Source organism: Melanerpes formicivorus, unplaced genomic scaffold (genome assembly GCF_026170545.1).
Source record: "Melanerpes formicivorus ecotype bairdi unplaced genomic scaffold, bMelFor1.0.p_v2 SCAF_6, whole genome shotgun sequence".
Classification (NCBI taxonomy): domain Eukaryota; kingdom Metazoa; phylum Chordata; class Aves; order Piciformes; family Picidae; genus Melanerpes; species Melanerpes formicivorus.
The window spans coordinates 26,684,796-26,710,936 of record NW_027142358.1 but is presented as its reverse complement, the minus strand read 5'-3'; the positions used below and the strand labels follow the sequence as shown (position 1 = coordinate 26,710,936).

The 26,141-nt window shown below is 43.6% G+C and overlaps 1 protein-coding gene across 2 annotated transcripts in view; it reads left to right on the top strand.

Annotated features, from left to right (window-relative positions):
- The first annotated feature begins 15,691 nt into the window (after nucleotides 1–15,691).
- Nucleotides 15,692–26,141, top strand: part of CUNH10orf90 (chromosome unknown C10orf90 homolog) — an 83,430-nt gene continuing 72,980 nt past the window's right edge. For both annotated transcript variants that reach the window (XM_068140205.1, XM_068140206.1), the window contains exon 1: nucleotides 15,692–16,167. In XM_068140205.1, the coding sequence (XP_067996306.1) occupies nucleotides 15,867–16,167 (301 nt within the window). In that variant the 5' untranslated portion in view covers nucleotides 15,692–15,866. The remainder of the gene's footprint in view (nucleotides 16,168–26,141) is intronic.

The window sequence follows — 26,141 nt, the reverse complement described above, 5'->3', positions numbered from 1 at the left end:
TTCTACCGCTTGATACCAGGAAGAAATGACCAACACCTACCTCACTACAGCCTCCAACAGGAGTAAGGTTGCTCCTTGGATTTTTGCAGGAGAGAGGGATTCTGTCTTCAGTGGCATGCCCCTCTGTAGTAAAAAACAAACAAACAAAAACCAGTGGTATGGGTTTTTTCAGCATTATTGAAACAATTTATATCCCTTTGGCTGGGAAAATATGTGGGTCTGATCACTGCTAGTTTGCATCACGCCTTACTGAAGTTTGAAGGCGGCAAATCTCTCCAGTGAGTTAATTAATTTCCCTCAACTTTGACAGACTGCTTAAATCAGCTTAGAATTGCTACAGCTGAGTAAAACTATCTAGCACTTCATGGGAGAACCTGCTCAATACCAACAACAGCCCAAACAGTGCATTAAGGAGAAGCACTTAATTAAATAACTGCTACCAGAGCAGACAATGGTGGCATGCAAAGTTCCTGTAAGAAATTGAGATGAAGTTTTAAAGAGCAATAAGGAATTGAATATTTTTCACACTGATACATTTCCCTCCATGATTCTATGGAAGACGTTCCACTGTGTCACAGATCTGATCCCACTTGAGCTTTCCAATTCTCTGTGTGTATCCACATCCTGAAGACAAAAACTTGCAGCTGTCTTTTTTTTTTCCAATGCTGGAAGATATTTTCTTGGTATGCAATTAAATTATAATATTTAATTAATCTGAAGTTTTCAGAACTTCTGTGTTAAATATGTACATAAATCTCACCTGTTAATATATATTTCACACTTGAAGGGTCTATCAGTTTTCAATGTGACAGGTTATCACAGTATCACAGTATAACTTAGGTTGGAAAGGACCTCGAGGATCATCGAGTCCAACCTATCAACACAGACCCCATGACTTGAGCTCTGTCCCAGATATGACATTAGAAATGTCCATACCTATGAGGATGAGATGGCAGACCTCTAGGACAATGGTATCTTTCCATTAAGGGAGATGATTCTGCTGCTCTGCTCTGTTGAGACCCCACCTGCAGCACTAGTCCAGCTCTGGAGTCCTCTGCATAGGAGAGATGTGGACCTGTTGGAGCAGGACCAGAGGAGACCACAGCAATGATGGAGGGCTGGAAGCCCTCTGCTGTGAGGTCAGGCTGAGATAGTTGGGGTTGTTTAGCCTGGAGAAGAGAAGGATCCAGAGAGACCACCTGGTGTCCTTTCAGTAGTTAAAGGAATCAATAAGAAGGTTTGGGACAGGTGTTTTAGAGGGCATATTGTGAGAGAATGAGAGATGATGGTTTTAAACTAAAAGAAGGCAGATTCAGACAAGACAGAAGGAAGAAATGTTTTGCAGTGAAGGTGATGAAACACTGGCCCAGGTTACCCAGAGAGGCAGTAGATGCCCCATCCCTGGAACCATTCAGATCAAGTTGTTTGGATGTCTAGTTGCAGGTGTCCCTGCTGATTGCAGGGCGTTTGGACTAGATGAATTTTAGAGGTCACTTCCAACCCAAACCATTCTAAGATTCTATGATTCTATATTGGTCTGAGTGGACACACTCTGTAGATCACCTGTGAAATATAGACTCCTTCCTTGCCTCATATTAAATAATTTTAAGTGTAACAAAACTTCAAGATGGAATCCCAGAGTAGTTTCTTAAGCTAAGAGATCCCTTCCCCTTTAATCTCTGTAAAGATATTTTCACATGCTTCAGTTTCATCATGAGCAAAAAAACCCCAAAACTGCAGTCACCTAGGACCTAGAGATGGGAATAACATTTGTGTTATCCTTAATCACTGTTGTGTTTGCCTGAGTTCCATTCCATAATCATAGCCCCCAAGCTCACTGACCTGTTTAAGTTTTAATTGACTAGAGGCCTGCCACGAATGTGACCTCTTGAGAAACGACACCCTTCCTAGCAACAGTTGCAGCCAGATAAACTTCTATCATCTCCTGGTTCACTCTTCTCTTTTGAATTATTTAGAAAGGTCATGAATTCCTTAGAAAATCAGGCAACTAGACACTGCAAAGTGCAGAAAGCCCTTTTTAAGTTTGTATATGGAATTAATTTACTTACCTGACCTGGGAGGTGGCACTATGGTCAATGGGAAAATGTGAAACCCTTCACACTGCACAATGAAATTACTTCTTGGTGCTCCTTGCTTCAGGTCAAGTAGGTTACCGTGCCTCTACATTTCTTTCATGTGTGACCCAGCTGCTACAGAGGACAAAGTAATCAAAACCTTGGGGAGCCTTAGTAATTTACATGGCAAAGCAAGGATGATGCAGGATTTGTGCCTTGTAGCAGCTGATAGGAAATTTTCCATCCGCTCTAGTGAGATTTCACCCAGGATTGCTTTGAAGAGCTTCTGACTAAAACAGGAAGTTTAGATTGGATGTGAGAAGAAACTTCACTGAAAGAGTTATCAAACACTAGAACAGGCTCCCTAGGGAGGTGATTAACTCCCCATTCCTGAAGGTGTTTAGAAGATGCAGAGATGTGGTGCTGAGGGGCAGGTTTTAGCACCAGCCTTGGTAGAGTTAGAGAATGGTTGGACTCAATCTTAAAAGCCTTTTCCAGCTGAAATGAGTCTATGATTCTATGAAATGGTTATCAGCAGATCAATATGGGCTTGCTCTGATGCTTCTTGGAGGCATGTGCATTTCTATAAGGCAAAATTTTGCTTTGAGGGTGCTGGAGCCCTGTAGCAGGCTGCTCAGAGACGCTGCGGAGTCTCCTTCTCTGGAGAGATTTCAAACCTGTCCTGACATTGTGATCCTGAGCAGCCTGCTCTGGATGACCCTGCTTTAGCAAAGGGATTGGACTAGGTGATCTCCAGGGGTCCCTTCTAACCTCCACAATCCTGGGATTCTGTGATTTGAAATAATCATTCCTGGTTTAAAACCACAATGAGGGAACTGACCAGCACCGGTAACACTAACATTGTGATGTAATGTTATTGCACTGAGCAATGTCAAAGCTGTGGTAGGCAAGCAAGACTTTTTATCCCTTCTGTCTTTTTTTTTGTACTAGAGATCTCTGCAGCCTCTTAGGCTTCTATCTGCAAATTTCTGAGCAAACCAGCTAGATCTTTAGATTTATCATGGCTGAGGGCAGAGGGCTGGGCTCCCCGTGGAGGCTGTGCCATCTCCATCCTCAGAGATTTCAATACCTGCTGGGGTATTTAAAGCACTGAGCAGCTGGATATGACCACAGTGCTGGCCCTGCCTGGGGCACAGGCTGCACATGAGCTTTTCTGAGCCCCTTTCCACTAGGATTATCCTGGGATCTTTGGTTACTGTGGAGGGGTTGGACTAGGTGGTCTTCAAAGTTCCCTTCCAACCCCAACCATTCAGTGATTCAGGTACCACTGGTTGTTGGGTTTTGTGATGTGTTGTTTGCTTGTTTGTTTTGGTTGGTTGGTTTTTGCTGACCTCTCTTTGGAGGCCTGAGTGGCCCCATGAAAATATGAAAGGGAAAGCATTAAATTGATGTGTTCTGAAATGATCTATTTATTGCAGTGTGACTGCCAAAATAAGAATCATGGTCCCATCTGTACCGCAGAGCTGGCCAGGTGTCTCAGCTCATTGGGATCAGCAATAACAGAGGCTGAAATGTGGTAAGGGTGCCAGAGAATTTACTGATGAAGGATAAGCTGAGAAAATATGGGTGGCTCTGTGGCTGCACTGGTGAAGCCACACCACTAACATTTGGTTCAGTTTTGGGGGGCTCACTCCAAGAAGGACACTGGGGTGCTAAAGTGAGTTAAAAGAAGAGCGACAAAGCTGGCAAAGAGTCTGGAGCAGAAGCCTTGTGAGGAGCTGCTGAGGGAAGGTTTGAAAGTGGAAAATCAGGTCTTCTTTTTAGATTTTGAGGAGGAGAATTCTTTCAGTTTATTAAGAGTGGCTTGAAATGCAATTCAGAGCTGAGATGCATGACACAGCAGCAGCCAAGCCTGTGTCAGAACCAGAGCAGAGGCAGGGACCAATAGCTCTGTAATAGCTTGTGTTTGAAGCAAGAGGGAAGAACAGCCAGTGGAGGGCTGAGAGCAGAGGAGTCATTTGGCTGAAGCAATGAGCTGGAAAAATTATGTGCGAAGAAGGATAGCTCTAAGCGAGGTGGTTCAGGATTTGTCAGGGTCAGAGAGATATTTCTAATCATCCAAGACAGAGGTTAATCAAGACCAATATGAGCACTTCGCAATGTGCAGTTAAAAAGCAAACTTCTTACATTTGTTGTCTAAGAAAGACTCTATCAGTGTGCAGGAAAAAGCACAGAAGTTGACTTTAACTCCAGTGGAGCTCACATCAGACTGATGGGATGTGATCATGCCCCTGTACTCAGCACTGGTGAGGCTGTACCTCAAATACTGTCTTCAGTTGTGGGCCACTCACTACATGGAAACCATTTAGTTGCTGGAGCATGTTCAGAGAAGGGCAACAAAGCTGGGGAAGGGCCTATAGAATTGATCTTATGAGGAATGTCTGAGGGAACTGAGGATGTTCAGTTTGAAGGAGAGAAAGATGAAGAGAGTCCTTCTTACTCTCTAAAACTACCTGAAAGGAGGATGTAGTGATATTCAGAGAGTCATAGAATGGTTCAGATTGGAAGGGACCTCGAAGATCATTTAGTTCTAACCACCCTGGCATTGGCAGGAACACCCTCTACAAGAACATATGGCTCAAGGCCTCATTCAACTTCACCTTGAACACCTTCAGAGAGGGGGCATCCCATCTCTGGTAGAAACCTGCACCATTGTCTCACCACCCTTATTGTAAAGAATTTCTTCCTAATACCCAGTCTAATTCTACCCTCCTCAAGCTGCAGTCCATTCCCTCTTGTCCTATCATTAAAAGCCCTTGCAAAAATTCCCTTCCTGGCTTTATTGTAGGCTGCTTTCAGTTAGTGGATGGAGGTCAGATGGAGGCCAGTCTACCTAGTATGAGGTGACAGAATGAGAAGAAATGGCCTGAAATTGTGCTAGGGGAGGTTTAGGTTGACTATTAGGAACATTTTCTTGACTGTAAGAGTGGTCAGGCATTGGAACAGGCTGCCCAGGGATGTGGGGAATTCACCATCCCTGGAGGTGTTCAATAAATGTGTGGACATGGCACTTCAGGACATGGTTTGGTGGCCATGGTGGTAGGTTGATGGTTGGGCTCAATGATCTTAAGAGATTTTTCCAATGGAAACAATTCTGTGATTCTAAATGATCTAATGGTGGGAACTGACTCCTAACAAACCTGGATAATACTGGCTGCTTGTGGGAAGCAAAAGCCATATTAAGTGGTAACATACCATCTCTCTCTCTTTATTCTCAGTGTTTAGGATTCTGTAAAGCTGGTGGTGACCCCATGATGAATATATAATGCAAGTCCAGCAGTACTGCTAGCCAGGACCCATGAATGGCACAGGCATTCTCAACACATCTCTATTTCCCTGTTTGAACACAATTAATATCGAATGCTTTATTACCAATTAAGTAGTGTATGTTTAACTTCTTAAAATGCTTGGGTGATAAATATTTGTGGAAATAGAGGCTGATGCCGGCACTTTCTCAGTTTAGATACTTGGCACCTCAATTTGTTATTCTATTTATTGCGAGATGCTAAAATGAGTCAAAAAAGCAAATGTTTCCTCTCCGTACAAATTGCCCATGAAGCGAATCATTAAGCAGTAGGTTCTGCCTCTTGTACAGAAGAGTTGCTCTGTGCAGCTGATTTCCACAGTGCAGGCTGTGCCATACAGACAGTTCTTCATGATGGTCTCTGCTGCAGTAACAAAGAAATAGAAAATGAAGAATTGAGGTGCTGTGTTTTTAAAAGAGAAAAAGGAAGGGAGGTTTCACTCCAGGTTTTAAGGACTCTTGTAAACAAAGCCTCTTGTTTCCCTCTCTCCTATATGTCAGTTTTGTCTTTCAACACAATTCACACTAAATTTAATGTCAGAAACCTTCCATTACTCTTCGTCCCACGCCAGCACTATCAGTGGGTCTTCCTTGGCCACCAGTGTGGCCAGCAGGATGAGGGAGGTTCTCTTGCCCCTTTACTCTACCCTTGTGAAGCCACATGTGAAATAGTGTGTCCAGTTCTGCACACCCCAGTTTAAGAGGGACATGAAACTACTGGAGAGAGTCCAGCAGAGGCTATGAAGATGCTGAGGGGAGTGGAGCATCTCTCTTATGAGGACAGGCTGAGAGACCTGGGGCTGAGGAAGAGAAGACTGAGAGGTGATCATAGTATCATAGTATCATTCAGGGTTGAAAGGGACCACAAGGATCATCTAGTTCCAACCCCCCTGCCATGGGCAGGGACACCCCATACTAGATCAGGCTGGACAGAGCCTCATCCAGCCTGGCCTTAAACACCTCCAGGGACAGGGCCTCGACCACCTCTTATCAATGCTGATCAATAGCCAAAGGGTGGAAATCATGAGGATGAGGCAAGGCTCTTTTCAGTGGTGGCCAATGATAGGACAAGGGGCAACAGGCACAAACTGGAACACAGGAGGTTTCATTTGAAGTTAAGAAAAAGCTTCTTTGCTGGGAGGTGCTGGTGCTGTGGAGTAGGCTGCCCGCAGAGGTTGTGGAGTCTCCTACTTTGAAGAGATTCCAAACCCACCTGTATGCATTCCTGTGCTACCTGATCTAGGCATAGCAGGGGGGCTTGTTAGCACAGGGTTTGAACTTGATGATCTCCAGAGGCCCCTTCCAACCCCTTCCAATCTGTGATTCTGTGATTCCATTTTGTGATCAGGGTCTCCGGTGATGGATCTCAGATGAGGCATTGGGTGTGTATCTCTCCCATGCTGCTGATCTTGAGGTCCTGCTTCTCCAGCTGGAGGCAACAGCAGCTTCTCTTGTATTTTAGCTACCACCAGCTCTGAAGCTGTTTAGCTGAGGTGGTGGTGATTGATGATTTATTCAATAAGGATTAAATGAAGAATGAGAGCCCATAGGGATAGGCAATGTGGAAATCTGTAATAGAAAGACATCCCTTATGTCTAAGAAATGAGTAGATGACATCAAAAGGATGGGACAAGTAAGGCTTCTAGTATAGTCTGGTCATCTACCAAGCTGTGGGAAGATCTGCTGTTGCCTCTGAAAAAGCCAAGATTTCACCTGCATTGCAGTAGACCTTTTGGAAAGTAACTGCATTTAATACTTCATCAATGTTTAGAATTTCAAAGTCTATGCAAAAAATTACTTGAAGTTGCCAATTACGATTTATAGTCTTAAAATAACAGTATTCAGGAAGTTCCACCTAAACATAAGGAAAAAGTTCTTTGCTGTAAGGGTACTGGAGCCCTGGAGCAAGCTGCTCAGAGAGGCTGCGGAGACTCCTTCTCTAGAGAGACTCCAAACCTGCCTAGACATAGTGATCCTGGGCAACCTCCTATGGGTGACACTGCTTTAGCAAGAGGGTGGTACTGGAGGTGTCTTTCAACCCCTGGCATGCTGGAATTCTGGGATTCTTTATTGACAGAATGATATCTAGATGAAATTTAGAAAAGCAACTTGAGGAATAGTGATGGGAAGAAACCATCGGAGGTACAATTGCTCCAGAATTACAGGGGACAAATACGGCACAGTTCAAATTGATGAAGAGACTGCCCGAAGGGAGGCTGTAGCCAGGTGGGGGTTAGTCTCTTCTCCCAAGCAACCACCAACAGAACAAGAGGCCACAATCTCAAGCTGTGCCAGGGGAAGTTTAGGATGGATGTTAGGAAGAAGTTCTTCACAGAAAGAGTGATTGGCCATTGGAATGGGCTGCCCAAAAAGGTGGTGGAGTCACCATCACTGGAGGTGTTTAGGAAGAGACTTGATGGGGTGCTTGGTGCCATGGTTTAGTTGATTTGATAGTGTTGGATGATGGGTTGGACTCAATGATCTTGAAAGCCTCTTCCAAACTGTTTAATTCTATTCTATTCCATTCTATTCTATTCTATTCTATTCTATTCTATTCTATTCTATTCTATTCTATTCTATTCTATTCTATTCTATTCTATTCTATTCTATATGAATGTCTATCAGGGAAATGTTTGCTATCCACATTTCTTTGGTGATTTTGCAGGATTACACCATCGCTCCCTGCTTCTTTTAACATCTGTCCAATATTTGGATTGCCTGTTGATAGGCTAAAGAAACCTCATCTCATGAGATGGCTACAAAACTCAGGGAGAATTCAAGCTTCCCAGTTTGGTCCTCTAATGGGAATTCTGAGCCCACGTTCATCTCTTGAAAACCACTGCTTGAGTCTGCCTCTCACGACAGGGCTTGCAAGAGATCCAGTAGTGGTTTGCAGCCAAAATGGCTCTGACTTGTATTGAGAAAAATGCTGAATCTCTTTGTTTCCCACTGATTGCAGTGTAGTTGAACGTGCTCACTGTTTTCTAATACCATGTTCTACTACAGGGAACAACAAAAAAAGTTTATTGCTTCTCATACAGTATTTAGCCACTTTATGTAATGCATCTGAAATGTGAGCCAGCAAACTATCCCCTCGGTCCACTTCTCAGTACTTCTCCCCCGAGTTTCTAACTTCAATTACTTTCTCATCAATGCATTTTTCTTCCTTAATGCATGGATTACATGATGGAACAGAAACTATGTTCTTGTTTATTCAAGGGAAAAATGACACAAGTACTGTTATGCTATGTCTTTCTGAGCAAAGCAGCTTTCTAAAGTGCCTTTATACGTATGATGCTCATGGAGTTATGATACAAAAGCACTACTATGGTTTTTATTAACAGATAATAGTTTCTTTCCCTTGACTTGGGTTAGGAACTGGCTGGAGGGCCGGGCCCAGAGAGTGGTGGTGAACGGTGCCACATCCAGCTGGAGGCCAGTCACCAGTGGTGTCCCCCAGGGATCAGTGCTGGGCCCTGTCCTCTTCAACATATTCGTTGATGATCTGGATGAAGGGGTAGAGTCAGTCATCAGCAAGTTTGCAGATGACACAAAGTTAGGGGCAGATGTTAGTCAATTAGAGGGTAGAAAGGCTCTGCAGAGGGACCTCGACCGACTGGAAAGATGGGCAGAGTCCAATGGGATGGCTTTCAACAAGTCCAAGTGCCGAGTGCTGCACTTTGGCTATGGCAATCCCATGCAGAGGTATAGGCTGGGGTCGGAGTGGCTGGAGAGCTCCCAGACAGAGAGGGACCTGGGTGTGCTGATCGACAGCCACCTGAATATGAGCCAGCAGTGTGCTCAGGTGGCCAGGAGGGCCAATAGCATTCTGGCCTGCATTAGGAATAGTGTGGCCAGCAGGAGCAGGGAGGTCATAGTGCCCCTGTACTCTGCTCTGGTTAGGCCGCACCTTGAGTACTGTGTCCAGTTCTGGGCTCCTCAGTTTAAGAAGGACATTGAGACACTTGAGCGTGTCCAGAGAAGGGCAACAAGGCTGGTGAGAGGCCTTGAACACAAGCCCTATGAGGAGAGGCTGAGGGAGCTGGGATTGTTTAGCCTGGAGAAGAGGAGGCTCAGGGGTGACCTTATTGCCCTCTACAACTACCTGAAGGGTGGTTGTAGCCAGGAGGGAGTTGGCCTCTTCTCCCAGGCAACCAGCACCAGAACAAGGGGACACAGTCTCAAGCTGCGCCAGGGGAGGTTCAGACTCGAGGTGAGGAGGAAGTTCTTCACTGAGCGAGTCATTCGGCATTGGAATGGGTTGCCCAGGGAGGTGGTTGAGTCATCGACCCTGGAGGCGTTCAAGGGGAGATTGGACGTGGTACTTGGTGCCATGGTCTAGTCATGGGGTCTGTGGTGTCAGGTTGGACTCGATGATCCTCGAGGTCCTTTCCAACCTAAGTGATACTGTGATACTGTGATACTGTGACTTGGTGCTGGTGCAAACCAATCTTTGCTTTTAGGTTTAAATTATGCTTTAATTGGGATAATTATAAAATCACCTGTGACTTTATTAATCTTGCAAGAGATAATGGCTGTTTCCTGAACATGGTGGCTGGAGAATAGCAGTTTTTGTTTGTTCCAACTGCTTGTTTTGTTAAATTAAGAACTTAAACTAATTGAAGATATTTTGGGGGAGTGTGCCAGCTTTATCCTAATAGGTGACAAGCACAAGAAGGTGTTGAGATACCTCCTTATTCACCATAAATCTGTGCTTATTACAACTGTAGCCTCTGGAATGTAGCTTTTTGATTCCCATTCCACTGAGAACCAGATATCTTATTACTGGTGCTAGATATTTGAATAAGAGCAGTGTTGAATCTGGGGTTAGAATGCTTTTAATTGTGAATGATGCTGAAGCTGCTGTAGTCATTATCCTAAAAACTATTTAATGAAATGTAAATATCCAGCTGTGTGTATGTTCAAAGAGCCAAAATGCTCCAAGATAATACATAGAATACATAGAATAATACATAGAATAAACCAGGTTGGAAGAGACCTTCAAGATCATCACGTCCAACCCATCAACCAATCCAACCCACCGAAACAACTAACCCATGGCACCAAGCACCCCATCAAATCTTCTTCTGAACATCTCCAATGACGGCGACTCCACCACTTCCCCGGGCAGCCCATTCCAATGGGCAATCACCCTCTCTGTGTAGAACTTCTTCCTAACATCCAACCTAAACCTCCCCGGGTGCAGCCTGAGACTGTGTCCTCTTGTTTCTGGTGCTGGCTGCCTGGGAGAAGAGACCAACATTCACCTGTCTACAACCCCCCTTCAGGTAGTTGTAGAGAGTAATAAGGTCAACCCTCAGTCTTCTCTTCTCCAGGCTTGAACAGAAGAGCAATATACATACATATATATATATATGTATCACAGGGTTTGCAAAAACCTTCCCTCCTGAGTTTTCTTAGAATATCCTTTCTTTGGGCTGTTTCATATGCAGTCTTAATGGTTGTTTGAGTGTCTGCTTCTTGTGTGTAATTTGGATTTTTGAAATAATAAGCAGAATTTAAACACAGGACTCGGGTAGCAGGATCAATATGCAAAGAGTTCCAGGGAGAGAAAAGAATGAAGACATGAATCCTGTTCCGTCCCAGCTACCAAAGAGGAACAAATCTAACATCCTCTGAATTTTCTGTCCTTTGCCACCAAATGTCAACTTTATTTTCCTCTTGATTTTTCTTCTTCGGTCTCACACAATCTTAATTACTTTTCTTCCCCTCTGAGAGATCCTTGTCCTCCTTTCGTTTTCATTCCAGACCTCATCTTTGTGCCAGATCAATACCAGATCCCTATCCAAGTCACTCTCTGTATTTTTTATTTTACATTTCCCCCTATTCTTCCTGTCTGAACTTCTTTCTTTCCCTGGCCACCTTTTAACTCATATCTCCTCTCTTGGTTTTCTCATTTGTCAGTGTCCTTAATCTTTCTTTTTCTGCCAGTCTCTGGGATGAGCTTATCTCTTCTCTCACCTCCCTTCTCGTACCTAATTTCTCAGGAAACTTCTGTCTTGATTGCCCCTCTTTTCGCCCACACCAGAGGCATCCAGCCTCTTAACTCAGCCAGTTTCTGCTCCCCTCCTATATTCAGATATGAATTCGTGTCCCCTCAGACGTGCAAGTCCTCAGCTGGTTACACAAACCAGCAAGAGTTCAACTAAGGCTGCTGCCCAGACTTCAGGCATGCCTCCGAGTTAATGACTTGAGTTAAAGAATCAGCATTAACTTTGAATTTTCTGGCTTCTGACTTTTCTTTTCACAGCTTGACATTTTTGTAATGCTTTGTTTTTCTGGTACTTTAAAAAAAAAATAAATTCCAAAAAAACAGATGGAGAATAATGTCACAGCAGAATGCATAACCCTGACTTTGGCAAGGCTGCCACCCCCATTACCACTGCTCTTCAGGGCTGCTTAATAGCGTTGTCCTTGGTCGTCCTGGAGCATTACCCATCCGGATGCCATGTGCCAGACACTCCACCACTTGGTGTCTCATCCTAAAGTCAGCTTGGCCACCTTGGAGAGGTGCCACCTTTGGTAGGTGGCAGCCGTAGACATGTCTCTTGGCAGGGAACATGTGGCCTGCAAACGGTGCCAAGGAGCAACAGCAACAAAAAGCACCAAATAATTGAGGTGACATGCTGAAAGACAGCCAACAGGGAAGGGTCAGCCCACGGGCAGAGCAGAGAATTGATTCACTACCCTCCCTGATGCATCGCACCGATTTTCTGCAATACCTTGACAGAAACCAGATACTACAGTGATAGCTAATTTAAACGTATCAATAGCCAGTCACACTCCAATCTCCCGAATCCCAAAGCTTTTCCATGCTCACATGTTCACCCTGTCCCTCCACAGCCACACAGTACGTTTAATCCATGTAGCATTAAACACGTCATCTTTGAACTGCAGCAGACTGGGGCCACGCAGACCATTTCAAAGGTGTGATGTAATTTGGTGTATTCTAGGAGTGGTTTCAAGTAATTATATACATGGATGCAACTTTGCACAAAGGCTTTTATGGGTTTTCTTTTAGCAGTGGAGATTTGCTAAAGGGATGTAGCTCTGATGGTCATCACTGGAGCACAATGCACTGTAGCTCACAGGGAAGCTGAGTGGCTCCCCCAACTACCTCCCATCTCAGCTGTCTAGGGGGAACAGAGGGATTTAAAAATCATAGAATCCCAGAATGGCTTGAGTTGGAAGGGACCTTAAAGATCACCAAGTTGGGACCTTAAAGATCACCAAGTCCCAACCTTCCTGCCATGGGCAGAGACACCTTCCACTAGAACAGGTTGCTCAGGGCCCCATCCAGCCTAATCTGAAATACTTCCAGGGATGAAGTGTCCACAACTCCTTTGGTCGACCTGTTCCAGTGTCTCATCAATGTCATAGTAAAGAACTTCTTTCTGATGTCTAATCTAAATCCACTCTGCTCTAGTTTAAATACATTGCTGCTTGCCCTATCACTACAGGCCCTTATAAAAACACCCCCTATAAAAATTCTTCAATGCCATCATCTGGATGTTTAAAACAACATGGAATTGATTTGATCTGGAAAAAGAAATTATAATGGAATTGGGGGTTAAAGTGTTACTAGGTCCTCCTGAAATGCAATTAGAGAGATACTATTCATGTCGTGAACATCACACTTTCAGTCTTAAACTGTTTCAGAAGCTCCATTTGTCTGGTTTTTGCTCTGCATTTGCAGGCAAGTTCCAGCCTAGGTTAATAATATAGTGGCAGTACTTCACAATGCTCTTCAACATACAGAAGTAGCTATTAAACTGTCAACAGCACTAAAAGATGATATTTTGATGGCAATGGATAGGAACCCCATCTTCCTGCTCATGCTACTCAACGTTTCTGTAGCTTTCAAGCACAGTCAACCATAATTTGTCACTGACTTGCATACGTGACAGTGGCTGAATAGATAGTCTGAGCTACAACTCTGTCAATCAATTTTTCAGGCAAAAATCACAGTGCATCAAGAGAGAGCTATTTCCTTTCCCTTCTCTGTACCTCTTGCATTCATTCCTGCTCACCATCTACTTGGAGATCTCCAGAGAGCTTGCCAGACATGGCAACTTCCATGCTGAAGCTGATATCGACCTGCATAATCCCCTTCCACAGCTGCAGCAAGAGATATCATTGTATACCCAGAAGGAAGAGCAAATTTGGTCTCAGTCCATCCCACGGGGAAATGTTTCCCAGGACTGAGCTGGCAAGTATCTGTCTGGCTATCTTCTCCTTTTCTGCCTAACCTTTCCTTTAACGTTGCATATATCCTAAAGGACATTTTCAACATCCTGTACAGGTGAAGAAATAGTGTTGTTCCAGGTGAAAAACTAATTTTTTGGCCATTGTTCGAAGTCCACCATGAGAGGGGGGTGACTGCAGCAGTGATCTCTGTAATCATCACCTTGAAACCCTACTGCAACTGCAATCTGGAAGAAACAGCAAGTTCCACTTTGTGCCAAAGCCTAGCAGATGATTATCATAAACTCATCGGTCCCTGCTGCATTTTTAAGCTGGTGATCAAAGTCTTAAAAGTCATTCAATCCCATCTACATCAAACACTGAATAAAATTGTGCTTTTCCTCAGTCTAGAATAACAATGTTAGAGGCAGAAATAAGCTTTACTTACAAGCTCTCAGGCAAACCAAATTATTTTGTATCCCTGTGTTTCAAGTTGCTTTTCTTTCTTAAGTGGAATAATGAGAAAATGGTGGGAGGAAAAAGTGCATCCTGGGTTGTTCCAGAAAGGCTCAGCAGCAAACACTATGAAGCCTGCCACGAAATGTTCATCAGCATAATTTGCATTATAATGTAATGGTTCTCTGAATGTAATCTTGAGATCATTGCAAAATTATTTGGCTTAAAGGTCACCAAAATCTGTATACACAACTGATAGGAAGATATGTATGGTAGACATCAACAAACCACATGAGCACAATGCAATGCTAAGAGGATTTTAAGGAATTTGTTCCTTTGTACTCCACATTTTAAGTCTTTAAACCTGTTCTGAGTCCAAAGCCTTTTGTTGTTTGGCAAAAGCCTATCTCCAGGAAAGGTATCTGGGAAATGTAGAGATCACCAGTGTACTCAGTAGATTTTTGCAGCAGGTAATCACCTTCTCCAGTGGAAATATGTACCTGAGACACACTTCTGTCTGAGGTATTTTCTCCTTGTAAAGCCCTTTGTACACTGCAGTCCCTTTAACTCTCAGTACTCTTTTTGACAGCATGAATCACATATGGTTAAGATCTTTTTCATAGTGGGTTTGAATAATTTCTGCAGTGAATTTCTACACTCTCTTATTTGCCAGTGTCCTCTTTCGAATATGGAGGCCAAAATTAATGCTCCAGTGCAGTATCAGTTAAAATGATAAAAAACTGTATTTATACAACCCAAATAATGCATTGTATACCTACACAGGTAAATGATTAAAAAATAAAATCCCTCATCATGTTCAATTATCACTTTTGTGATCAATTAATCAGAATTGTGATTATTTTACCATTGTTTTCAGCTGTAGGTTTCTAGATGGCAACAATTAAGGAACACAATCATCATAGTATCATAGTATCATTCAGAGTTGGAAGGGACCACAAGGATCATCTAGTTCCAACCCCCCTGCCATGCGCAGGGACACCCCACACTAGATCAGGCTGGCCAGAGCCTCATCCAGCCTGGTCTTAAACACCTCCAGGGACGGGGCCTCGACCACCTCCCTGGACAACACATTCCAGGCTTTCACCACTCTCATGGTGAAGAACCTCCTCCTCACATCCAGCCTGAATCTCCCCACCTCCAGCTTCATTCCATTCCCCCTAGTCCTATCAATGATGCTACCGTTACTTATTTAAACAGCTTCACATAAAAACTAACCCAACACACTGAAATAAAATCACCTTCAAAGCCTCCTTTTAAAAAATAACTCTACAATATATTTATTTTTTAAAGCAAATTACAAAATTGCTGGTCTTTTCCTGTTGTTTCTCTCCCCCCCCCCGGTTGTATTTTTAACACCAACATCTTGGCAGCCAGGTGTTAGCTATTGAGTAGTTCAGGAGGTCACTACAGAAATGCAAGCAAGGTACTTGGAGATTTCCTCTTAACTTTACTCAAGAAGCCCTCAAAAACCAAAGAGCCCAGCTTCAATATTTAAGTCAACAAAAATGAAACATTCATGTGCTGTTGCCAGGTATTGGCATTGGAGCCAAACAGCCCACACCTGCCTAATGTTGTGGATGCACTGAATTTGTATTGCTGGCTGGAGAACCTTCGGTTAGGGACCTAAACTGCAACCAATCAGGCAAAAGAAAGCAGCAAACCCAGGTTTTATCATCACAGATCCCCCTCATTAATCCAGCAAGCTTTTCCTGAAGACAAAGGACAAAATGAATTGCTTCATTGGAGCTGCCTGAGCGGCATGCTAATGCGGGGAGGTGGAAGGCATGAATTATTCATGCCCTTGCAAGTCTGAGCTGGCAGATCCTGGCTTTCCCTGTTACCATTCCAACAAGTGGTGGCTGGCCCGATTGTGCTCAGGCCGTCAAACGTCTGCTCGCATGTCCCCAGCGAGCTTCGAAATGCCTGCGGGAGAGGGACAGCCTCCGTGCCTCCGCTACGCCCGACACAGCCGGGTGGATTTTCAGGTTAAGTCTCATGCAAAATGGACCCAGGAAACACAGTCTTTTGTGACTCAAATGTACTTGACCATAAACTACTCTTCCTGGAAGAAAACAGGTTGCTTAGGTAAGTTTGTGCAACTTTTTGCTGCTTTCTAAATCCTCAGTTGCTTTCAGTTTGCAGTAACTACGATGTGCAGTTTTTCACTAGTCTCTCTAAAACCAGTCTGCATTCTTTTTGCTCTTAAAATGACTGAAAGAAGCCTAAAAAGTCATGCAATATCTTTATTTCTAAGTTTTGAGGAAGGCATAAACGGTATCAACAAAAGTCACACTGAAGTTCAAACTTCCTTAAATTAATTTGTATTGTTTATACTTCCACATACCTGGAGCACTTCCCTAAACCAAAATATGTTTGCAACCCAGGTCTGATTTCCTGTAACCAAATCTGAGATTAATGTCCTTTAGTGTCAAACTGAGAATTTCTCAAAGAATGTGTGCTGTTATTATTCCTGCTCTATAATATTCCCTGCTGTTATTGTTGTTGTCACTTGTGATGTTGCTCTCTATTCGGATAAAAATATTTCTTGTCAGTGGTTGTATCTGGGACCTGTCTAACATTCTTACCATGCATGAACTCTTCTGTTGTATCATAAAATAGTTGAATTATTATTTTTTTCCCAAGGATAGGAAGGAGGTATGTTTTGTATCTAAAGCATATGGCAGTGATGAACTAAGAAAGAAGGAATAAATTCAGCCTCAGGTGAAATGATCCAAATGTTTTGCTTTATTACTTGTTACCGGCTTGCCCACCTGTACCAGTTGTTTCAATTGTTTGTCTGAGTTTTGTTATTCTCCAGTAGTGATACTATCAGCGTTGCCTGAGAAACTCTTGAGTAATTCACTACTTGGCACAGTTAAAAACTGGATATAAATAATAAACCTTCCAAAGCAGAAGCCACGGAGAGGAGCGTCAATGTGAAACGAATACTCTTTTGATTGTGGATAACAAGCGTTCCCCCTCTTTTTATCTGTTTGTTCTTAATTGCATTGCCCAATTCTGCTGCTTCTACTTTATTTCCTTTGTTTTGTGTATAAAAGCATTTTATTTGACATCCAATAAGACAGCCAAAATTTGAAGGGATAAAAGCACAGCATAATGCTATCCAGTGCTAACAGTAATTAAATGCTCTGTTTTAAGAGGAATAAAAATAAGAGGTAAAAATAGGGATATGTAAATAACAGGAGATATGCTAACAATGGATGTAATCCTACACCCCTTAATGGTAGGAGTAATCCTTATTCACTTTAAGTAATCCTCTTGGTTTCCATAGGCTCACATCAGTAGGTGCTGGAGCGTAAGACCCACATTTTCCAAGGAGATAACAGTGTCTGGTTTACCTGGTTTAGGTGGGTTTTTTTTCTGCAATGTATTTTAGCAGCATAGTTTTTACTGATGGGTTTGAATGCATTAGTGATAACATTAAATTACACTTTGCCAAATGTCTCACTTTCTTCTAAAGGTATGAAAGAGAAAAATGGAATTGTGTGTTGGATGTGTCAGAAGGTGCAATCCCACATAGTTAATGCGAGTTGTGCTTGCGATGGAATAGCCCTATTCACCCTCTCTGGACTGTGTTTGGTGATTAGTTTTTGGTACATGAGGTATATAAACTTTGCTCCTTTCATGGAAGGACACAGCTTTAGCAAAAAAAAAATTGCTCTGTTACCTGATGTCTTAGAAGGTACCTTTGGGTCTCCAGAGAAGTGATGTTGATAAATATTGCTCATCTTTCTGATGTAAATACACGGGGCTTGTTGTAATATCCTGTGATCATTTTTATTGCTGTTATGTTCTCTGATCTTGCCAAAATAACACCTGCAGCTCTGCCTTAGGGATTTGTGTGACTGCTGTGGTTGTGCTGACCTCCTGATCAGCTGAGCTTGGCAATTCTGAGCTTCCCACCCAAAAACCACATAGAGCTGCCTTATAATCCAGGAGCATGTTGGGAGCACCTGTGTGCCCTTCCCCTGCAAGTGCCTCTGTTAATGAGGGAAAATCAATTACTTAAAAGCTTTTAGTGCCATGGGGTTGAAAAGTATAAATAGTCATGAACTAGTGCTCTGCACACCTTCACCTTGTGTTTGTGCTGCATGCCAGCAGTGGCAAAGTGGACATGAACATTAGCCTACAACCATTGCACTTACTGCCCTGTTAAGATGATTGCTTCTGTGGAAATACTCTCTTGTGTGCACCCTGAAGGGGCCAAATTAAAGATGAAGAAAGAATGCAGTGGATGGTGGTTCCAGATGGTGTATACAACTGACACCTGTGTGAAGCTGGCATGAAGTACCTGTTGGTTTTCTGTTGGTTATATCGAAACATCAAGACTGAACTGGTTGTTCTTTGATCAGCTTCATCACCTGGCTAAGACTTTGGCCTTTTGCATTTGTGGGTGAGCTATGCTGTATTATGGGTGTCTATTTGCACAGAGATACATACAGAAGCAGTTCAGTGCTGAGACTATGTGGCTTTCATCAAAAGCACTGGCTGCACCTTAACTTCCACTTTACAACCACAGTTTTGAGGATGCTTTTTTTTTTTTTTTCCTATCTCTGTTCTACTTTGTTCAATTATGGAAGAAATTCACATGCAGTTATTTTTGTTTAAATATCTTCTGGTAGTGGGTAGAGGTCAGCTGCCTATCTTAATTTTTGAATTTTAGAGGTGGCTCCTCGTGCAAATTTATTGAAGTGTCTTTGAAAGTTGGCCAAAAAATGTCCCCTAAAATGATTCAGTTCATTCTATATGAAACAAAACTCTGTGGGAGATTTGGACAAGTCTTTTTTTTCTTTGAACATACAAACTATATACAGTAGAAGGTGTTTCCTGTGAACACTAGCATGTCATTAGAGGATGCCCGTGTCTCCTTGCCTCCCACCCAATGCAGAGGACAGGGAGGTATGTAGTCTCCACTATTCCCCCAGGTTACAAGCTCTGTGAGAGCAAAGCTGTGGATGTGCATGCTGTGAGTGATGGCAAGACCAGGTTTTCCATGATTTGGCAGCATTCACATCTTTGTCCAAGATGTATTTCGCTGCTCTTTGGGTTTGGTTACACAAAGGCAGGGTGTTGTGGCTGTTCTGCTTGCTGTGGGTCTTGCTATGGTTGGTGGACTTTGCTGTATCAACATGGAGGCATGCTGATGTTTCCTATATGGGGCTTCCATTGCAAAGCTTGCAGAAATGGAGTTTTGACTGGGTTAAAATATTTGAGACAGTACCAACCTCCAATCAAATAGTACACAAAACAGAAGGCAAGTTTGAAAGTACAGGTAGTGGAAATTTTCTAGCTGTTGTTTTGCAGCTGTCTGGGAGGTTGGGGCAGAGAGACTGGAAAGACTGGAAAAACCAGTGTGCAGCCTGCATGTGTGTGGATTGAGCAGGATTTGAGAGTGTGGCCCTGTGAAAGCCAAGCACTGGCTGAACATCAACCACTTGACCAATTCTTTATCACATAGCAAACCAGCTAATGTAGCATTATGTGGTCACTGGCTACAGAGTGGAGCCTGCATGGGCCCATTATCCAGCATATTCTTGTGATGGGACTTACCACATTTGTTGTTTGTAGGGCCTAGGGGCAGCAGTGCCATGTGCATGGCTCATACATGTCTCTGTTCTGTCTTAATTTCCCTCATCACTGAGGTTCTTATTGGACTTTTATCTTTTAGTTTTCAGAACAAACCCTTCCTAGCCTGGATGTTAGGAAGAAATTCTTCTTAGAGAGAGTGATTGCTTATTGGAATGGGCTGCCTGGGGAGGTGGTGGAGTCACCATCATTGGAGGTGTTCAGGAGAAGACCATACTTGATTGCATGGTTTAGTTGATTAGATGGTGTTGGATGATAGGTTGGATGCAATGATCTTGAAGGTCTCTTCCAACCTGGTTTATTCTATTCTATCAATGATTCTGATGTTTTCCTGATGGTCTCAATGTCAGGAGATTTACAGTGAGAACAATCTTTCACTGAAACAATCTTCTTGGAGCAGTGGTAGAGTTCCCCTCAGTAGAGGTTTCCAACATCTAGTTCGGCGGGGTGCTGGATGGTCTCTTCCCAGCTCCACTTCCCACAAAAGGTTGGACCAGATAAACTTGTGAGGTCTCTTCCAAAATGGACTACTCTATGGCTCTTTGCTCTGTGATTCTGTAACAATCTCTAGCAGAGGGGACTCACCATTGTGCAGGATTCAGTTTGGCCTTCAACCTTAACAAAAGTCTAAAGCAATGGAGCTGCCCTAATTACATGCTGCTTAGTAGCTGCCTGGTGGCTTCCAAGTGGAAAAGCTGAGCTGGTATGACTATACATATTAAGTATGACAGTGGCATAGATAAAACTGAAGTGCTTGTGAGCTTCTTAAAATAAAGGTTTGTACTTGTTCTCCATGTGTTCCACTGCTGTAAGTCCTGGTCTGTATCCGAGATCAGCCAGGCCTGGAGAAGCAGCCATCCTTACCTTCTTTGTGGTCCAGCCCAACCCCAAGCTCATAACTTCCCAGAGCATGTTTCAAGTGTTTTTCTTTCATACAACATTGCTCTTGTTTCATGTGACGTTTCTGTCCCTCTCTGTCTTTAGAGAGGGAGAGGTGAGCAGAGGACAGTTGCACTCAAAGTGATGTGTCTGGTCCCAGGTTGTAACTGGTCTTAGATTTCCATTGGTGACCCTAGGGTGACTGCAATTCATGACATGATTTCCTATTGGTGACTCCACCAGGGAGATGGTGGAGTCACCATTGCTGGACTCATTGAAGAAATGCATGGATGTGGCGCTTCAGGACATGATTTAATCACCATGGGGGCTTAGGATGATGGCTGGACTTGAGGATCTTAGGAGGTCTTCTCCAATTGAAACAATTCTATGCATTAATCATGATTGTATGATGGTGTAACATGGCACACCTGAGAGTCCACCAGAACTGGGAAAATGCAGCATGTGGGTATATGGTGATGATCACAGTCTGTTCTGAACATGCATGATCTTGCCCCCACTCCTTGCACAGTATGAACAACCACTTGCTGAATGTTGTACCTTGCCTCGTTGATGGTGTGCTGCCCTTAGTAGTTGGAGTCCTTTATAGGGATGTATCACAAGCAACTAAAAATATCTTGGGCTCCTCTCTCCTGCAGACATCAGCACAGAAATTCAGTGCTATTTTACAGAAGGAATTGGAGCAATGTGCTTTCATACTCACTTTCCACATTCAGAGTTGGATGTGGACATACCCTGTGCCTTGTTACACCGAATATGCTATAGAGCATATGGTGGATTTATCACTCATATAGTCCTTCACCTATAGAATAAAGGAGTTGGAAGGAGATGCAGAACTTAATGGGAGGAAAGAAGCAGCTGTCCACCAGCATGGCCACAGATTTAGGAGGGTTGCTGTGGTTTCTTTTAATAAAAGCCTCAAGGTACAGAAATGACTCCTGCAAATGATGCTGTGTGTAGGTGTAAGGAAGTGCATCTGACATGCAGCCCCAGCCCATGTGTGCAGGGCCAAGGACACCAGCCAGTGCTCTGCAGGTGCTGAACATCACAGCTCAGCCAGTCCCTGTCCTCTCTTTAAATTGTCAGAATGACAACTGAGAACTGGCCAATGGTGACAGCCTTGTGGAAATGGTGAGCACGTTGCTAAGTCACCCAAGATGTTGTTTTCTATTGTATGCTCCTTATATTCACAGAATCTCAGAATGTAGAGGTTTCAAAGGACCTCTGGAGATCATCTAGTCCAACCTTGCTGCTAAAGCAGGGTGAGCCCTAGCAGATTGCCCAGGATTGCATTGTCCAGGACTGTTTGGAATTCCGCCAGAGAAGGAGATTCCATTACTTCTCTGGGCAGCCTGCTCCAGGGCTCTGGCACTCTCAACAGCAAGTAAGCCTTCCCTCCTGTTCACATGAAACCTCCTGGGTTCTCATTTGTGCCCATAGCCTCTTGTCCTATTACTGGGCATGGGTGAGAAGAATCTAGACCCATCCTTTTGCCCCCCACCCTTTAGCTGTTGCTGAGTGTTGAGAAGATCTCCTTTCAGTCTGCTCTTTGTGAAGCTAAACAGCTGCAGGTATCAGCCTTTTTTCATCAGAGAGATGATCCAGTCCCCTCAGGATCTCTGTAGCCTCTAGTGAGCTCTATCCAGTAGCTCCCTGTTTCTCCTGAACTGGGCAGCCCAGGACTGGATACAACACTCCAGATGCGACTTCACAAGGGTAGAGCAGAGGGGGAGGAGAACCTGTCTTGATCTGCTGGTCACACTCTTAATGCTTCCCAGGAGAATATTGCTCTTGGCTGGGAGGGCAGATTGCTGGCTCACAGTGAACTTGCTATCCACCAATGTTCCACATCCTTCTCCACAGAGCTGCTTTCCAGCAGATCAACCCCTAATCTCTGCTGGTGCAGGGAATTATTCCCCCCCAGGTGCAGGACCCTACACTTGCCCTTGAATTTTGCTATCTCATATTTCTGAAGTTCTCAATGCTGAGTTTTTTAGGACAAATGCTGCTTGCTTCCACTCCCCCTCCCCCCCTTCCTTGCCTGCATACTGCCTTGAACAACAGCTCATGACCTAGTTCTGTCTTTTAATTGCTGCTGCAATATGAATTTTAATTCCAGCTGGAGTCCAGATGTATTGAGGATATGCTGCACATGTCAGGACCAGTGCCATTTATCTTTCAGACCAGTGTTTCCCAGCCCTTTGAATTCAGAGAGCCCTTAACCTTTTGGATAAAAAAAAAGCCTTAAACCATCATCATGTATTTCAGTGTTGTCTGCTGATGGGAAATGGAGATAATAACTGTTAATCTAAATGCTAATATATATTTTCTCTTGCAGCTTAGTTTGTTTTACTGATCTTGAAGCTTGAATTTAAAATATTAATGGTGATAATGTGAGCCTTGTAGTGGTATCCTCCAGTGCCCAAGCAAACCCTGGGTACTACTGATTTCTAGGAGCTCATCTCTGCTTGTAGACACTTAATGCTATTTGCTTCTTTTGGTGACTGATGAGTTTTGGACATTGGTGGGCCATAAAGAAAGGGTTCTCAGGCCCAGGAACTGGCTGCCCAGAGGTGATTGAGACACCATCCCTGGAGGTATTTAAAAGACACGTGGATGTGGAGCTTATTGGATGTTTTTTGGTGGTAGTAGTTCAGCAGTAGTGGCGGGATTGTGAGCTCTAGGTGAGTGGTTGGCCTTGATGATCAATGGTCTCTTCCAACCTCAACAGTTCTATGACTCATGACTGTCTAGTTTTATTGTGTTTTGATCATTCCACAAAGTCCTCTGTCAGTTGATCTTCAGCTGTTTTACTTACTGCTGATTTCCTTCTTTTCCTCTACTGTAATGGGCAGTGAAGGCAAGTTATCAATATGCTTTCTACTGGTTGCTCCAGAAAGAGCTTAATTTTAATCATTCTATGACTACAGCTTGTGGAAAGTACTGGGATTCTTTGTGAAGAGGGGAATAAAAGCACGTTTAAAAACATAAGCTGTTTTAGGCTAGATCTCAGAATGCTGGGATACACTTGTACTCAATCAGCATAGAAATTTAGTTGTTCATATTAAGGAAGCTGCAAAGTGGAGAGAAAAACAGCAGTTTCTGGTGTGCATAGAAGCATGCCTTACCCAAAACAAGGGCACGTGTAAGCAGAGTTTGTCTTTATATTATACCACTTGATGTAAAATGCAGAAAAGGAGAGTGCAGTATTACTCTGGAGAGCCAAAGGAGAAGCAGAAAGCCAAGGACACACAGGAGGAAAGCAGTGGAAATGTGGAAATTTTTGGGAGGAGAATCCCAGGGAAGAACAGCACGTGGGCATGTTTGAGTTAGGTGCTGTGGGTGGTAAAAGCTAGGTCTGGGAGCTGAGCCTGGGCTGTGGCTCCATGGGCTTTGCATCACCTTTGGGAAAGTGTGTGGAGGAAGATCATTGTCTTCATCATGATAGGATCCTCTTTCCTGTAAATGACTTATCAGATCTTCATTACTGCCAAGCAAAGAATCCAAAGCACAGCTGCATCAAATAGTTGTCACAGTGATGTATTACAGATAAGAAGGATACTGCAACTTGTTCTCACAGCAGGTCAGAATGCTACTGACTTTATTACTGATATTTTGTGTGTATTACAACTGTATTTAGCCTATTAAAATGCTTAAATGCTTTTCTGACCAAGATGTGGTGAGGAGGAGGGAAAATTGCCTTCTTGGAGAAATGCCTTGTAGCAGGATGACTGAAAAAATAAGAAGCAGATAGTACAGGCTGAGAGGAAATCTAGTACATTAATCCCAAATGCCTCTCAATCTGTGGAATCTCATAGCTGATTTTTCAGAATGCAAACCAACAGTCTAGCTGTAAAATAAATCTCTCTGAAAGGAAACAGTCATGCTGTCACCTGTAAGCATTTTAGAACAGTAAATTAAAGGTTTTGCATAAGAGAGCAGAAAGATGCTTCTGTGCTCAAAGAAGTACTTCTGTATTTGGGAAGACCTTTCTGTTCCTTAGCCAAAGCACAAAATTCAAATGTAGCCTGGGGACTCATACCTGATACAACCACACTTGATACCCACAATTGCATGGCAACCTGACATCATTGAGATTTGACCTTCTTTTTGCATCCTCTGTGGAGGGAGAAGACCAAGTGTGATGTCTGCCACTCTGTGCTGGTCTCTTGATTCATCTTGGTTTGGTTGATGGTAATTCCTACACCATCGTACTGCCTAAAGCCCAAACCTCCCCTGTCAGCCTTCTTCCAGCAGCTGAGCTGTTAGCAATGGCTTAGATGTGCTTCTCTCCCGTGGGAAATGCGGGCTGACTTGGTTATTGTACGTGGGAGGAGGATGTGGAATGCGAGCCAAATGCCATTGCAGGTACCTTTTCTCTTGCAGGTGGAAGGATGAAAAGCCTTGTGAATGGGTCTCTGAATTCCCTTCCATAAATTAAGAGGGTCCTTTCTTGTTCAGTGCTTGTTGCAGGGGCTGTGAGAAGGGCCTCCTCTTGCACAGCTGCTTACACTCCATGAGGCTGACACAGGTTACAAAGGGGCAGGACCACAGATCCTGCAGCACTTGCTTGAGACAGATCTGCAGCTCAAATTGTCATGTTTGGCAAACATCTCTCAATGAGAGGGACTGCACACAGAATGTTTGTGGTCAGGATCCAAGGGAATTGTAGAATTGCAGAGCGGTTTCGGTCGGAAGGACCTTTTAAAGTCACCTAGTTCAAGTCCAGGGATAGGGCTTCTACCACCTCTCTGGGTAACCCAGGTCAGTGTTTCTCCACCCTCATTATAAAATATTTTTCCCTTTTTTGAGTTTAAACCATCACAACAGGCCCTGCTAAAAGGTCCATTTTTAGCTTTTTGATCAGTCTCTTTAAGTACTGGAGGACCACAGTAAGGTCTCCCCAGAGCCTTCTCCAGGATGAAAAAACCCAACTCTTAGCCTGTCCTCACAGGAGAAGGGTACCAGCCCTCAAAGCATGTTTGTGACCCAAAAGGGGGCTGAATATGGGCCTGATAGGCTTGTGCAGAGTTACAGAGCTTCCAGGAGCTTGTCCAGCTCAGGGAGCAAAAAAGCCAGAAAAAAACAGGGAGTAGAACCCTGGGGAATAGTTCAGTGAGCTGCAAAGAAGCTTCTGCTACTGTCTGCATTTCACAAGCTGCTAAATGAAGTCATGTTCCTGGTCTGTGAGAAGGGACTTAGGAAACAGCGAGCGAAGGAGGGGTTTCCCGTGTGCTAGGACTGCCTTTCCAACCCTTCCAGACGATAGATTACCCTGGCAGGTTGCTGTGTAATGACTTCATTTTAATCATCTCTGCTCATTTGCTGTCTGGATCTTCAGTGAGCTGCTGTGCCTCTTACATCTCAATTCTGCTTTATTACTGTCAGTGGTGTTTCTCTTTCCTTTTGTGCTCCTCAGGTAGCAACTGCTTTTGAGCTTGTTTTCAGAAACCAGCATTAATATTTCCTGAGATGATTCCTTCCTTTAATTTGTTGTTGTGCTGGCGGCTGACACTTTCCCCCTGGTGTGGAGCTCTCCCTGGACTTGAGAGTCT